General features: G+C 44.6%; 1 protein-coding gene across 3 annotated transcripts in view; it reads left to right on the top strand.

Annotated features, from left to right (window-relative positions):
- Positions 1-14,475, top strand: part of LOC107382087 (transcription initiation factor TFIID subunit 4) — a 154,077-nt gene that overhangs the window by 64,459 nt on the left and 75,143 nt on the right. For all 3 annotated transcript variants that reach the window (XM_054732611.2, XM_054732610.2, XM_054732609.2), the window contains 2 exons: positions 6,343-6,473; positions 13,685-13,810. In XM_054732611.2, the coding sequence (XP_054588586.1) occupies positions 6,343-6,473; positions 13,685-13,810 (257 nt within the window). The remainder of the gene's footprint in view (positions 1-6,342; positions 6,474-13,684; positions 13,811-14,475) is intronic.

Genomic DNA, 14,475 nt, shown 5'->3' with positions numbered 1-14,475 from the left:
ACCCTTCAAACAAACACTGCCCCCACCTCACAACACACACACACCTCTCCCCATATAGTCTTCAGGCTTGTCCTTGAGCTTTTGGGGGAGGAGGGGTGTATGTGTGTGTCTGCAAAGCTGCAAAACCCCAGTCTCAGGGACCAGAACTCAGCTGGAGTCCTCTAGGAAGACTCCTCAAAGTAGAGATGCCCCCCTACACACACACACACACACACACACACACACACACACACACACACACACACACACACACACACACACACACACACACACACACACACACACACAGCGATGCATGAAAGTTTGTGTGCTCTTTGCAGTTTTCTCACAAGTTCTACTAAGTGGAGATAAAGTTTAGAAAAAAGGTATTTTTTTGTATTTTTTTACAGATTCTGTAATGTTTTGAGGAAATATGTAAATAAATTTACCGTGACTGTTCATTTCAAAAATGGAACTCCATGTTTCATAGCAAATATGTGAATGCTAAGAAAAGGACTCCACTAATCCACGCTGTGCCACAGTTCCATTCATTCATTCATCCATTTTCCTCCACTTATCTGGACTCGGGTCACGAGGGCAGTGGCCTAAGCAGAGAGGCCCAGACTTCCCTCTCCCCAGACACTTGGGCCAGCTCCTCCGGGGGAATCCCAAGGCGTTCCCTGGCCAGCCGAGAGACGTCGTCCCTCCAGCTGGCCCTGGGTCTTCTCCTGGTTGGACGTGCCAGGAAAAACGTCACCAAGGAGGTGTCTAGGAGGCATCCTAACGAGATGGCCAAGCCACCGCATCTGGCTCCTTAACCGAACCCCTCCAAGATGATCGAGCTTCTTCTCACCCTATCTCTAAGCCAAACTGTAGAGAAAACTTCTGTTCATTGAGCTCCACTGGCTACCGCTAGCAGCACGCATCAAATTCAAATAGCTAACACTAGCATACAAAGTCCGAGACGGTACGGCTCCCATCTACCTGAATCCTCTTGCAAAGGCTTACGTCTCGGCCCGACCGCTCCGGTCATCACAGGATGGTCGGCTAGCAGTGCCTACACAATGCTCAGGACAATCCAGACTCTTCTCATGCATCGTTCCACGTATGTGGAATGACCTTCCAAGCACTACCAGAACTGCGGCTTCCTTTTCAATTTTCAAGAACCTGCTCTTCAGAGAGCATCTTCTAAACTAGACACCCCCCCCCCCCCCCCCCCCCACTGTCCACTCCTTTGTTCCCTCGTCTCCATGATTGATGTCAAGTTGTTGTTATCATTGTTGTTAGCCTCAAGGGCAACATGCCGACTATCACTTGTAAATCGCTTTGGACAAAAGCGTCTGCTAAATACATAAACATAAAACTCATTTCAGCCGCTTGTGTCCGTGATCTCGTTCTTTTGGTCGCTACCCAACCCAGCAAACATTCGAGCGTTTTGTCAACGTTGAAAAGACGCTCTCTCTCTCTCTCTCTCTCTCTCTTAATTCATGCACTTAAATATTAATGTTCTGATTTTATTGAAAAACTTGTTCTGTAATAGTTCATTTACTGTTGTGATCAAAAACATTTAATCTCAACTCTGAGGCTGCTCTGTAAATAGTTTTCAAATAAACAACACACACAGCAACTTCTGATCAGACTTAAAATAACGTATTGATGTAAACCACACCCACTTCCGGTTAAACTACACCCACTTCTGGGTTAGGCCACGCCCACTCCGAGTACAGATACAGATAGTGGTGTACTCGCTCATCCCTAGTAGGAACGTAGATCGACCGGTAAATCGAGACCTTCATTAGATATTTTTTGCTAATGTTTAATTTTTCTCCACATTTTTAAAATCCCTTTTTTATTTCTGAATTTTGAGCTACTAAAAATTCTAAATCCATAATTGCATTCCTTAACGTCTTTGGTTCCCACTAATCTGAAATAGTTTCAGGCTTACCCCTTCTTTCCACCGGAGCCGTCAGCAGCACGTTACTGCAGCAGCACGTCATAGCTGCTGATAGGAACCGCTGTGGTCAACAGAACCTTTTCCACCGGAGCCGTCAGCAGCGCGAGTCGGCCGCGTCTCAGGAGCAGCATGTCGCGGCCCTTACATGCCGGTTCTATTTTCTACGCGCGACGCCTCTGAAACGGGTCAAGTTCGACATTTTTGGGGAAGGAAAGACAAGAAATCGGACACAGAAACAGAGCGAAGTTCCCGAGATTTTCAGAATAAAGAACGTACTGCCTTCCGGTTGCTTTACTTAAAAAAAAAAGTTACTAACTGTGCGGCCCCGTGAGAAGTTATCACCTAGCTAGCGGTCTCCTTTGTTTTTCAGGTCCGTATTGGCGATTATAAAATGGACAGAACATAAAACACAAACATTTTGGAGCCATGTTGTAGTTTTCTCCTGCTTGTTGTTGTGTTTACTGACAAAGTCACTCGTGTGACTTCGTGCTCTGTTGGTGACAGCTGCTCCCCTGCTGCTTCGCGTCTCGTGGGAAGGGCCAAGCAGCAGCTTACGCGAGCAAGACGTGCTGCTGCAGTAACGTGCTGCTGACGGCTCCGGTGGAAAGAAGGGGTTAGAAGAAACACCTTAGGTCTCAGGAGGATCAGAAAACAGGACATATTTGTAGTTCTCACACCTACGGCTGACCGACTAAATACTGCTCATCCTTTTTTCTATGTGCCCCTCACGCTTGTTTTGCATTTTGAATTGTATTGAGGCACCCATTTATGCAATCTTGTCAGATTGGCTGTGAAAAGGCACTCAGTGAGATATTTTGGGGTAAAATCCAAAGAGAATTGCAAATGTTGCAGCCTTTTAGTGCACATCTTTCCTATTATCCTAACAGTCACTCCAGTAGGAGTTACACAACAAGCATTTAAGACGGTCTGGATCATTAGTCTGTTCGGTTTCTAGGTGAAGAATAACAATTAGTATTATTGCAATAAGAAATGTTTTTGTTCACAGAACACCCCCCCCCCCCCCCCCCTTCTCTCTCTCTGCAGCTGAGTCTCTTAAACTTTTTCTGAAATATTAATGTCCCTGAAAGATTGTATTTTAAAGGAGTAGAAGCCTATTAGCGGTTTTCGGCAACCCTGTGACATTGCCACATGTATTGCCACTGTAATTATAGGACTAGCAGGGCTCCCTCCATCTGTTTCAAAGCTTCAGCCGTTGAGGAGTGTGTGCATTGTTCAGCTGATTTAAATAATTGGCGTGGTTTACTTAAAAGGGTGCCAGAAAGAAAATTATGTTAATGGAATAATTTAAAAGGAAGTTGGAAACAGATAGTAACTCTACCAAAGTCTGTCCTCCTCTCTTTTTGTTTTAGATGAATTTTGCTCCGAGAAAACTAAATGATGCTCCAGCAGAAAGAGTCGGTGCCGCTTATTCACCGGAAGGGGCTTCGCTTTTAAAACACTCCGGAAATTCCACCAAGAATCTGAAGAAGATAAACTTTTCTGTCTGATGACGCCCTTTCTGGTAGTGAATGGCACACCAAGCCAGAGAGTTCTTCTGTGTGTGTGTGTGTGTGTGTGTGTGTGTGTGTGTGTGTGTGTGTGTGTGTAAAGCCGGGCGTACGCTGTGCGGCTTTTTCACTTTTTTGAGCCGATTTTCCTCTTGTGACACATTTTTTAGACAGGAAATGTGGAGGAAGTAAGACCCTGGTAGGGGGTGACTTGCTCTTTAAGTCTATTGTCATGGAGGAAGAGATGTTTGGTTGCCACTTGATCTCAATAATCCATCGGTGGTTACCACGGTGTAAAGGATGGGTAGTTTACATCTTACTTATGAACCATAAAATGTGAGATTCCATAGAAATATGAAATATCAATCTGATGGATCTTTGACTATTTTAACCAGAAGATCAGAACTTTTTATTGCAGGGATTAAGCGACACTTCGTATTAACTCCAAGGAAAGAGAGAGAGTCAGGTTTAAAATAGTTACGAAATTTATTTCTACACAATTTAAACAAGACTAACTTTAACACTCTGTGTACTGATGGACTAAGGTGGAGTGAGACGTGATGAATGATGATGTGTGTGTGTGTGGAATGTTATTCAGAACCAGCAGATCCGGAGAAGCGGTTAGTTCTGAGTGGGAGTGAATGTTTCGCTCTGAACTTTAGTAGATTTATAACACACATGAGACGCCATCTGTCGGTCTACGTACCCCAGGGAACGCCTCCGATCAGATCCAGAATGTCGAGGTCCTCTTGGACCCTCCTCGGCACCGAAGCCGGTAGAAAAGCAGCGGTGCCGACCAAACTAGTCTTGGAATGCTTCCAGGTCACGACAGGTTATCACTGGCGTCTCCGAGACCCTGAAGGGGTCGTGAGGTTCAGCTTTTATTCTGAAGGAACCGTTGCGGTCAGGTGTAACTTGCAACAGATTTTATCCAGCTTGTCGAGGTTCTTTTGGCTGAAGAGGAAGTCCGGATGGCTGGTCCGAGACTTCTCTAGAACGCTTTGAACTAAAGAAAAGGTGGCGTGGGATAGTTTTTATAATTGTCATATTTTGGTTTACTGGCGAATCAGAACTTGACATGCAAAAGAGGGTTTCTACAAACACCACAGATAACCACGCCTAGCCAGAAACGAAGGTTCTGATTGGATCAGACAAAAGGAAATGTGTCATGTGACTTTAGCATTACGTGTCATCAGTGTCTAGTGCAAATGTCCAGGATTATAATTACTTGTAAAATGCTACTGATCACAGGATTATAATATCAAGTAATAACATTGTCATTTCACAGGTTGTTTGAACATTGGGCTCACATTATTAATGGTAATAACAAAGTTGTTAATTATGTGTTCATCAAAATAGTTCTTCGTCTTCATCTTAAGCTGTAACAGAGGAGAAGCAGTTCAGATGAGCAGAGTGCATGAAAGACCTTGGCCGCTATCTCATGTAGATTAGCCTGTCAGAGACTTTATGTCTCTGCTCGAGCAGACGCGGCAGATCATGACCTTTAGGTCGTAAACAGGACATTCATGACGCTACAACGGTGACCCTTTGATCCACTGGCTGAAGCTTTAACATTACTTTTGTTTTAAAGCCAATTTATACATCATAACACAGGAATTTTTCTCTCGGCTGAGCCGATCACAAAGCTTAAGTTTCTGCTAGAGGTGGGGAAAGTGATCGATTCTAAGATGCATCGCCATTCAGCCGTGCGCGATTCTGCATCGATGCGGCAACGTGACGTAACGAGATTTTCTCCCTATGTCTATGTTCTGGACGTGCGAGGACAATAAAGTTTTGAGGTTTTACAACTACTTCTGGGGGCAGAGTTGCAATCACATGCGCACTGCGTTGCCCTAGCGCCAATTTAAAACAGAAATGGCGGACAGGGATACAGGGCCAACGTTACAGTAGCTCAACAGGTTGAGCGGGTTATCCAGTAATCGGAAGGTTGCAGGTTCGATCCCGGCTCCGGACAGAGAATTCTGTTGTTGTGTCCTTAGGCAAGACACTTAACCCACGTTGCCTGCTGGTGGTGGTCGGAGGGACTGGTGGCGCCAGTGCTCTGCCGCCTCGCCTCTGTCAGTGCGCCCCAGGGCAGCTGTGGCTACATTGTAGTTCATCACCATCAGTGTGTGAATGTGTGTGTGAATGGATGAATGATGCACTGTAGTGTAAAGCGCTTTGGAGTCCTTGCTCTGAGAGGCGCTATACAAGTGCGGGTCATTTATCATTTACCAGTAATCAAAGATGCACCCGTTACATTTAAATCGGATGTCTGGGCTAATTTCCGTTTTGGGATCCTGGATGTGAAAGAATCACTTAACACAGTATTTGTTTACTATTTTTAAGTTCAGTAGTATTCTATCTTAAAGCTGCTCTACCGAAAACATTATTTCTTATATTATTTAAGTAATTATAGGCAGCACACTTCAAAAGTTGTTGCTCACTATAGTGAATAGATGAATGTTCTGTTTTTCAGGGATATCGAAATAAAAAAGGAATTGAAAAGTATTCGACTGCTTTTATGAAGTAATGAAAAATTTTTTGTGAAGAATCGAATCTACAGGCAGATAATCGGATCGGATCGTGAGGCAGGTGGAGATGCTTACCACTAGTTTCTGCAGACATCTTCTAGTTCTTTCTTAAACGTTAAACCAGAGGATCTACTGAGCCCATGTGAAGGTTTTCAATCCTTTAGTCATTAAATCATTTGTTCTACATTAAATTAAACTGTTTGCTGATAAAGGTCAATATCAGCCTTTTGTTTAGCCACGATTTAAACTAAAACGTTATAAAAACTGAAACTGAGCCTAACATAGTTTCATATCTGATGCCTGTTTAAAAGTGACAGACTTTAAAAGCTGCATCTCGTCTAAAATGTGTTTTTTTCCCCCTTCACAGCTAAAAAGTTTGGAGTGACAGAAGTTTCCACAGAAGCAGTGACATTCATCTCACATGCAACACAGTCACGACTCCGGACTCTTGTGGAGAAAGTTTCTATCATCGCCCAGCATCGACTCGACTCTTGTAAGGTAGGAAGAACGCCCAAACACTGACAAATCTGTTCTGAACAGACTGGAAATGCCTCTGTGATGCTCAGTTCGACTCTTTATGGTGTTCCTACTCCGAATGGAAACTGTTGTTTTCAGCGTTTCTCTCAGAAAGGAGAATAAAAAACAGTACTTTTGTGTGGATTAATAAAAATGTATTTAACTGAACAAGCAGATCCTGGCTCATGTGCACGAGCAATCTGTGTTTCATTCGTTTTTTCCTGTTTTCAGTTGAAAACCAAAACTGAAAGTGATCTTTAATTATTTCACTAAAGTAAAACATAATTCCAGATCTAATTAGTTGGAATGGAGGTGGAGCTGAACAGATTCATGCTTCCTGCCCGGTGGACGCTCCCGACCCAGGGATACTTGTTCTGACGGGGATACCTATATCAGCACGACACCAGCTCACGTAAACCCGACCCATTAGGTGTAAAAACCAAGTTGGGTCCTGCGACTTGGCTTAGGTTCGCGGCCGAGTGTGAAGCGGCTGGGATAAGGATCAGCACCTCCAAATCTGAGACCATGGTTCTCGACCGGAAAAGGGTGGCTTGCCAACTCCGGGTCGGGGGAGAGGTCCTACCTCAAGTGGAGGAGTTTAAGTATCTCGGGGTCTTGTACACGAGTGAGGGTAGGAGGAATCGGGAGATCGACAGGCGGATTGGTTCGGCGTCTGCAGTGATGCGGACGCTGAGCCGATCTGTCGTGGTGAAGAGGGAGCTGATCCAGAAAGCCAGGCTCTCGATTAACCGGTCGATCTACGTCCCAATCCTCACCTATGGTCATGAGCTTTGGGTAATGACCGAAAGAACGAGATCGCGGATACAAGCGGCCGAAATGAGTTTCCTCCGTAGGGTGGCCGGGCTCAGCCTTAGAGATAGGGTGAGGAGCTCGGACATTCGGGAGGGACTCGGAGTAGAACCGCTGCTCCTTCGGATCGAGAGGAGTCAGTTGAGGTGGTTTGGGCATCTGGTCAGGATGTCTCCTGGACGCCTCCCTGGGGAGGTGTTTCGGGCATGTCCTGCCGGCAGGAGGCCCCCGGGTCGACCCAGGACACGTTGGAGAGGTTACATCTCCAATCTGGTCCGGGAACGCCTTGGGATCCTGCCGGAGGAGCTGGTGGAGTTGGCCGGGGAGAGGACGGTCTGGAGCTCCCTAGTTGGGATGCTGCCCCAGCGACCCGGACCCGGATAAGCGGAGGAAGAAGACGACAACAACGACTCGGCTTCCCATTTCGTATTTTTGATCTGAGGCTAAAATTGAAAATATAAAAAATTTGAATTAGTTTGTTCTTCTTTGTATCTGACTAAAGAACAAAAGACAAAATATATAAAATGATGATTTTTTTCATTCTAATTGAATGCGGAAAGAAGAAGTGATGCACAGGCTTATGACCTGTAATGTCACGTCATGTGTCACGTGTCGGTGATTTAAAACCTAAAGTTGAATAATTGAACTTTGGGCCATTTCCTGACCTGAAGTGACTCGTGAAGAAGAAACTGGTTTATCTGATTCTGTTGTAAAGATGCCCGCAGTTTTACCACCTCCTGATTATAAAATATTAAAATAGACCATTTGAGATGATATTTTATGGCCTTGTCAGAGCCAGACGCCGCCCCTGAAGCACAACGTTTCTGGATTTAAGCTGTTAAAGTAAACAGTATAACTTTAAATTGAAGCTGAAGAGAAACGTGTTGGAGCTTTGTCCGTGCTTCGTGTGTTGAGCTTCCTCAAACAAACTACCAGATCAAATTTTATCTGTCAAGATTTGCTTCTGTCCCAAGAGTCTTCAGGATCAAAACTCCTGTGGGGTTTTCAAGTTTCTTGTAGATATGGATCAATTTACTCCAATTTAACCAGTGGTGGTTTTACCATTAGGCATAGGTTGGCGGCCGCCTGGGGCCCCTAATGCTGGGTGCCCCCTAGCCCTGACTGCTGGCACCCCTCTGTTAATGCCACAATGGATTATTCCATTAAGACAAACAGGAAGTGATTGGTAGTCATTCCACTCCAATCCAGTTGGTGGCAGTAATGCACCAAATTGTTGTTTGCCAAGTGCCATAAGACCACAAATAATAATAAGAAGAGAGGCGGGAGCGTTCGTAACAAACTCAAAGCGGGAGTCAAAACATGAAGCATGAGATGGAGTTATCCTAGTGGCTCAAATAAAGCCGGGCGGACACTGTGCGACTTTTTCACTTGTAGCACTCAGCTTCAGCTCAAACTGTACGACTTCCTCGCAGGGCCGATCTCACGAGTCATTTGCTCACACTGTACGTCTGGTAGCAACACGTCGGACCTAAAATATGCTAAAAATAGCAGTTTTTACTCAACACGTCAGACTTTTTTGTCTTGCCTGTTGTCCTTCAGGAGTGCTGCAGGAGGACACACAGGGATTTATGGGGGTTGGATGAGGAAAACGAAATAAAGAAAGTAAATCTGTGCGCCGTGAGCGGTTCTGATACTTTTTGGGTCGCAGCTGCTTGCAGCGCCACTTCAACAGTGCGATACCCTCACGAGGGACGAGCAAAATATCAAACACGCCAGAAAATCCTGTGAGCTCACGATTGCTGATCGGTAGCTGGTCACGTGGTGTTAATCGCCTCTCGTAACCCCCTGTACACTACACGACGCTCAGCGCTAAACTCGCCCCGATCTTGTGGATTCTCACACGAGTGGAAAATCGTCTCAAAAAAGTGAAAAAGTCACACAGTGTACGCCCGGTGTCTGTACAAGATCTGCTCGGGTGCAAGATCGGCTCGGGGTCCTTCGACTGCCGATGACGTCAAAGTACGGCAAACCCACTCGGACAAAATACACTACACATCTATACTGTTGGGAAGAATTTAGCGTTTCGTTATCAAAATAATGTTTCTTAAGACGTAAGTTGTTGTTTATAATGGTATTTATAAAATAAAACACTATATTGTATTCATAATGTTGAACTCCTCTTTGAGCACATCCCTTGAAGGATCATAGGCATTAGCAACACCTGTGAAATTGTATTTGCAGGAAAGAAGTGTGTCCCATTTATTGAAGTATTTTGTGTTAAGAGTTTTTGACGTCTTGTCCATGTGTAGTTCAGGTACGCTCATAGCTGCTAGCCAAAACTCTGGAGTTTAAACATTTCTGGCTTTACTAAAATACCTGTCTGTACTTATTTGATTGATGGTAGTTTTACTTTCTATTAGACTCCAAATGTAATCATTTGGCACGTTTCTAATTCATAATTTGTAAGAATGTTATCGGTGATATTAGCATTAGCATTCCTATGGGTTTTTCCATGTATATTAGCATTGCGCTAACCACTCGCTGCCAAATTGCAGCCTTTGCGATTAGAAAATCTCCTTTTGTCACATCGCAATTTAATTGCACACACAGTTAATCGTTCAGCCCTAATATACATGCAGCTCTATGCTAAAAGTGTATTTTCAAAGAGGTAATGATGGATTTCTTTGTAAAAGTTGTCCATCTTTCCAACAGAAAAATTTGCCTGGACCAACGTAACGTGATTACGTAACTTCCGTAAGGTTCATGTTCAGTCAGTCAACTACTTTAACGTCATCGGCAGTCGACGGACCCCGAGCCGATTTTGCACCCGAGCAGATCTTGTACCGACACCGGCTTAAGTGAAAGAAGCTGCCTGCTTTAAAAAAGCTTTTATCTTCACTTCAAAAGTGATGTCGTTTTTCGATGTAAACATCAAAAGGAAGCAGAAAAGGAAAGACAATGGAAAATGTTTAAAGGAGGGAAACATAGACCAAAATGGAAAATAGAAGAAAAAAAAAGAAAGGCAAAAGCACAGGAGCACTGACAGGAAGCAGAAAGCACTAAAAGGGAGAGAAAGACAGGAAAAAAAGGAGGACTAATAAAAAGTGAAAATAACTCGTGTCAGAAGGGGGAGAGTTTCGCAAATCCAGTTAAAGATAAGATTGTTGAAAATTTAGTGTAAGGGGCCCCATGTCTGTGTTCGTCTTGGGCCCCCAAATTGCTAAACCCGCCACTGGATTTAACTAAGTGAAGGAGTAAAGACGGAAGGGTTTCGACTCTGTTTGCTGCTTTTATGAAGTTTACAGTAAAATCAAAGCGGTGACCTACGAGGTGGTGTGACGTGGGAGCGTGTGAAGAGGGTAATGTGTGTGTGTCTCACACTCAGCCCAGCCCAGTCCAGCTGCCATCTTAAAACAGCTGCAATCACTTAAGCTGTTTTCCACCATCGGTAATTTTGCATAACTTTCTGCGTGAATATTACGGTTCACTCCTGTAGGATCTGACCGCTGGATGCACTAGAGGTGATATTTATGCTTGTAAGCAACACATAAGAAACTGATGTAAAACTGTGAAGGTTTTGCAGAACAAATGCTCCAGATTAGATGGATCGACAGTATTCAAGGACATGAATTTATGCTCCATCGCAGACACACAAATTAGCTGCTGAAGGAGTGGAAAACTAACAAACACACACAACTTGAGATAAGAACTCTTGAAATGCCCTGAAGTTGCTCCACAGAAGAGCCGTAAGTTTTCTTCAGTCAGTCAGAACTCAGAGTGTTCACACACCTGCAGACTTTACTCATTATGGGCTGCTTTAACCCCTCGCAGAACACGAATGCAACCACATTTAATTGGCCTACATTAAAGTGTGACCCATCTCTGCTAGGAGTCTTTGCATCCTTTGGTGAGCGAGCAGGGGGGAACTTTGAAAATGTGTTTTTCTCGATGCCAGGAAGAGGCGGGAGGAGAGCATCGCCATGGTTGTCCCCATCTTGTTTTGTGTTTCTTTTTTCCATTTGTTCGTCTTCGTTTTTTGTGGTTTTCTAAATGAGGTGTTTTCTGGTAAAGGCACGGATCTCTGTTGACATCAGCAGAAAAAAAATGGGAGAGGGAGAGACCAAAAGACAAAGCGGCCTTAAAGAACAGCCGGGCTTCGGCAGGAGAGTGCGAGCTCAGCAATGCAACAAAAGGGGGGAGGTGGGGGTGGATGAGAGCGACACTGGGGTGGAGTGGGGGGGGTGGGGTGGGGGGTGCTGCTGAGGAGCCTCCTCTGATGTATCTTTGTACTCTGTGCCACTCAGCTTCTCTCATCTACACACACACACACACACACACACACACACACACACACACACACACACACACACACACACACACACACACACACACACACACACACACACACACACACACACACGGCAGGCAGTGATATAGATATCAAGAGGAAGATGAGAACATAGATGTGCCAACACACACACACACACACACACACACACACACACGTGAAATACGCAATTATCCTATTAACTTTTAATGACCTACAAAAGTTGTTTTTACACTTTCCATTTCTCACATGGGAGGTGAAGCAAAAAGTCTGTAAACAGAGAAAAGTTTGTGTGTGTGTGTGTGTGTGTGTGTGTGTGTGTGTGTGTGTGTGTGTGTGTGTGTGAGTAAACCGGTTGTTTTGTAGTGTCTAAAACTTGAAATCTTTCCTTTAATTGAACAATTGCGGAAGTTTGGAAGCCTGCAAACTGAACTACTGACAACGTGGTAAATGACCTGTAGTTGACATAGCGCCTTCTAGAGTCCTGGACCCCCCCCCCCCCCAAGGCGCAGGGAAGGCGGGATAGGTGTCTTGCCCAAGTACACAACGACAGTGACAGTCTGAGCGGCGCTCGAACCTGCAACCTTCCGATTACAGGGCGAGCACTTAGCCCCTGTGCCACCGTCGCTCTAAATCAGAGATTTAGTCCCAGATGTTGAGTCAAGTGAAACATCTGGGACAGAATCAGTCCCAGTTTCAGGATTAAAGCTAAACCGTTGGAGAAAACAGTCAAAATGTGGAGAGGAAAAAACAAACACATAACATTTTTTATAGAAGAAAGGAGAATGTTAAATGAAATGTTAAAAAAGTGAATAAATTCCAGAATAACATTCAAGATTCTGAGGAAACGAAAAAAACTGATTATTTTATGAAAAAGTAAAGAAAACAAAAAGTAAACAATTCATTTATAACATTAAAATGTTGAGGAAGTCTACGTTATAATACAAAAAATAAAATATATGTTTCCTGACTAGGATTAAATGTAAAGGAAACAAATGATCTACATAGAACAGGCTGAGGAAAAACAGCCTAAATAATCAGGGATATCAAACATTACTATCAGAATAGGCACCGGTCTTCCTGTTTGTTTATTTTTTTTATTAATGTTATTTAAGATTTAGCACTTAAAGTCCCAACCTGGGTTCTTTCTGTGTGGAGTTTGGAGGTTCTCCCAGTGCTTGTGTGGGTTCTCTCCGGGTGCCCCGGCTTCCTCCCGCAGTCCAAAAACATGACTGTCAGGTTGATTGGTTTCTGTAAATTGTCCTTAGGTGTGTGTGTGTGTGTGTGTGTGTGTGCGTGTGCGTGCGTGTGAGTGTGTGTGTTTCTGTGTTGCCCTGCGATGGACTGTCTACCAGTCCAGGATGTATCCCGCCTGTCTACCCAGAGACTGCTGGAGATGGCACACAACTTCTATTTGAATTTGTTTATTTTGTCTACACTACAAGACAAACACTGAGTTGAAACGATTATTCTTCATATTCTGGGTGCAAACGGCAATACAAACAAAAATAAAGAACCCAGAGGTCAGAGAAGGCAGATGGGGGAGAGCTTGGAGGAAATTCTACATCCTGATGGGCTGAGGGAGGAGGAAGCTCCTTGATGCTCAGCCAACTCATCCTGAGGTGCAGGAGACTTTAGCGATGGCTGGAGTCACCCGCAATGCTTTTTGGGTCAGGCGGGTTGTAGAGATGTCCTGGAGGTAGGGGCACCAACGATCTTCTCAGCTGCTGTCTTTACACAGTGCAGCTGCTGTACCACGTAGTGATGCAGCTGGCAAGGATGATGGACTTGGTTTTTTATTTGGAATGTGAGACAGTTCCTAAGTTCTGATTGGCTCTGATACACAGCTGAAAGAACAACTAATAAGTCTGATAGGAAACGGTTTTGCTTTATTCTTGGAAAAAGGCTCCAGGGAACAGAGAGACTCATTTAACAGTCAGTCGTGTCTTTTATTTTATTTCACTGATTTTATTATTCATTCAACTTTTTTGTTGTGTGTGATGACCTAAACAAGTCTCTCTTTAAAATGAGACATACCCCCAGTATATAATAACAGCTGTTTTCTCAGTTCAACAATACGATATTTCCTCCGCAGGACGACGAGTGCTACGAGCAGTCGGGAGACGTTCGCTCGCAGCTTCGCTTCTTCGAGCAGCTGGAGAGGATGGAGAAGCAGAGGAAGGACGAGCAGGAGAGGGAGATCCTTCTGAAAGCTGCTAAAGTGAGTTACGGTCACCCTCTCGCCTGTTAGGGGGCTGGTGTAAGAATGTTACATCCCTATGCCACACAGTTAGCTGTGTGTGTGTGTGTGTGTGTGGGGGGGGGGGGGGGGGGGGGGGGGGGCTCAGACAGATGAATTAGAGTGTGACTCCTGTGGATGAGGTGACCCAGGATGCTGGCTCCAGGGCTCCTCTGTCCTGGCTTTTCTTTCCCGGACAGAACAGGGAGGGGGTGGAATCCTGTAACCCCCCCCATCCACCAGGTGGCAAAAACACACAACCTGCTCCTAAATGGTTTTTATAAACAAGTCATTAAACAGACCTTTACTAGCTAAAGCCGCATAGAAAGTGAAGCTTTTTGAGATAGTTATACAACAAATCACATAATTAATTCTGATAAAAGAACAGGGGGGTGCTGCTGCATGGTGGCACAATTTGTAGCAGCAAGAAGGTTGCGGGTTTGAATCTTGGCTGCCGTTTCTTTCCAAAGAATTAACTAGTGCTGTGAACAGCGATTTTGCTTATTCTTGCCCCTACCTTAGGCCCTCAGCAGGTAGAGCGGGTTGTCTAGTAATTGGAGGGTTGTCGGTTCAATCCCGGCTCCTGGCAGAGAATGCTTCTATTCTAATGCTCCTTCTAGGACCGATGGCGCCTGCGTTCGGCAGCC

This window comes from Nothobranchius furzeri, chromosome 9 (genome assembly GCF_043380555.1).
Source record: "Nothobranchius furzeri strain GRZ-AD chromosome 9, NfurGRZ-RIMD1, whole genome shotgun sequence".
Lineage (NCBI taxonomy): Eukaryota > Metazoa > Chordata > Actinopteri > Cyprinodontiformes > Nothobranchiidae > Nothobranchius > Nothobranchius furzeri.
Note: the sequence above shows the minus strand (reverse complement) of the source record. Positions and strands in the feature narration are given on the sequence as shown.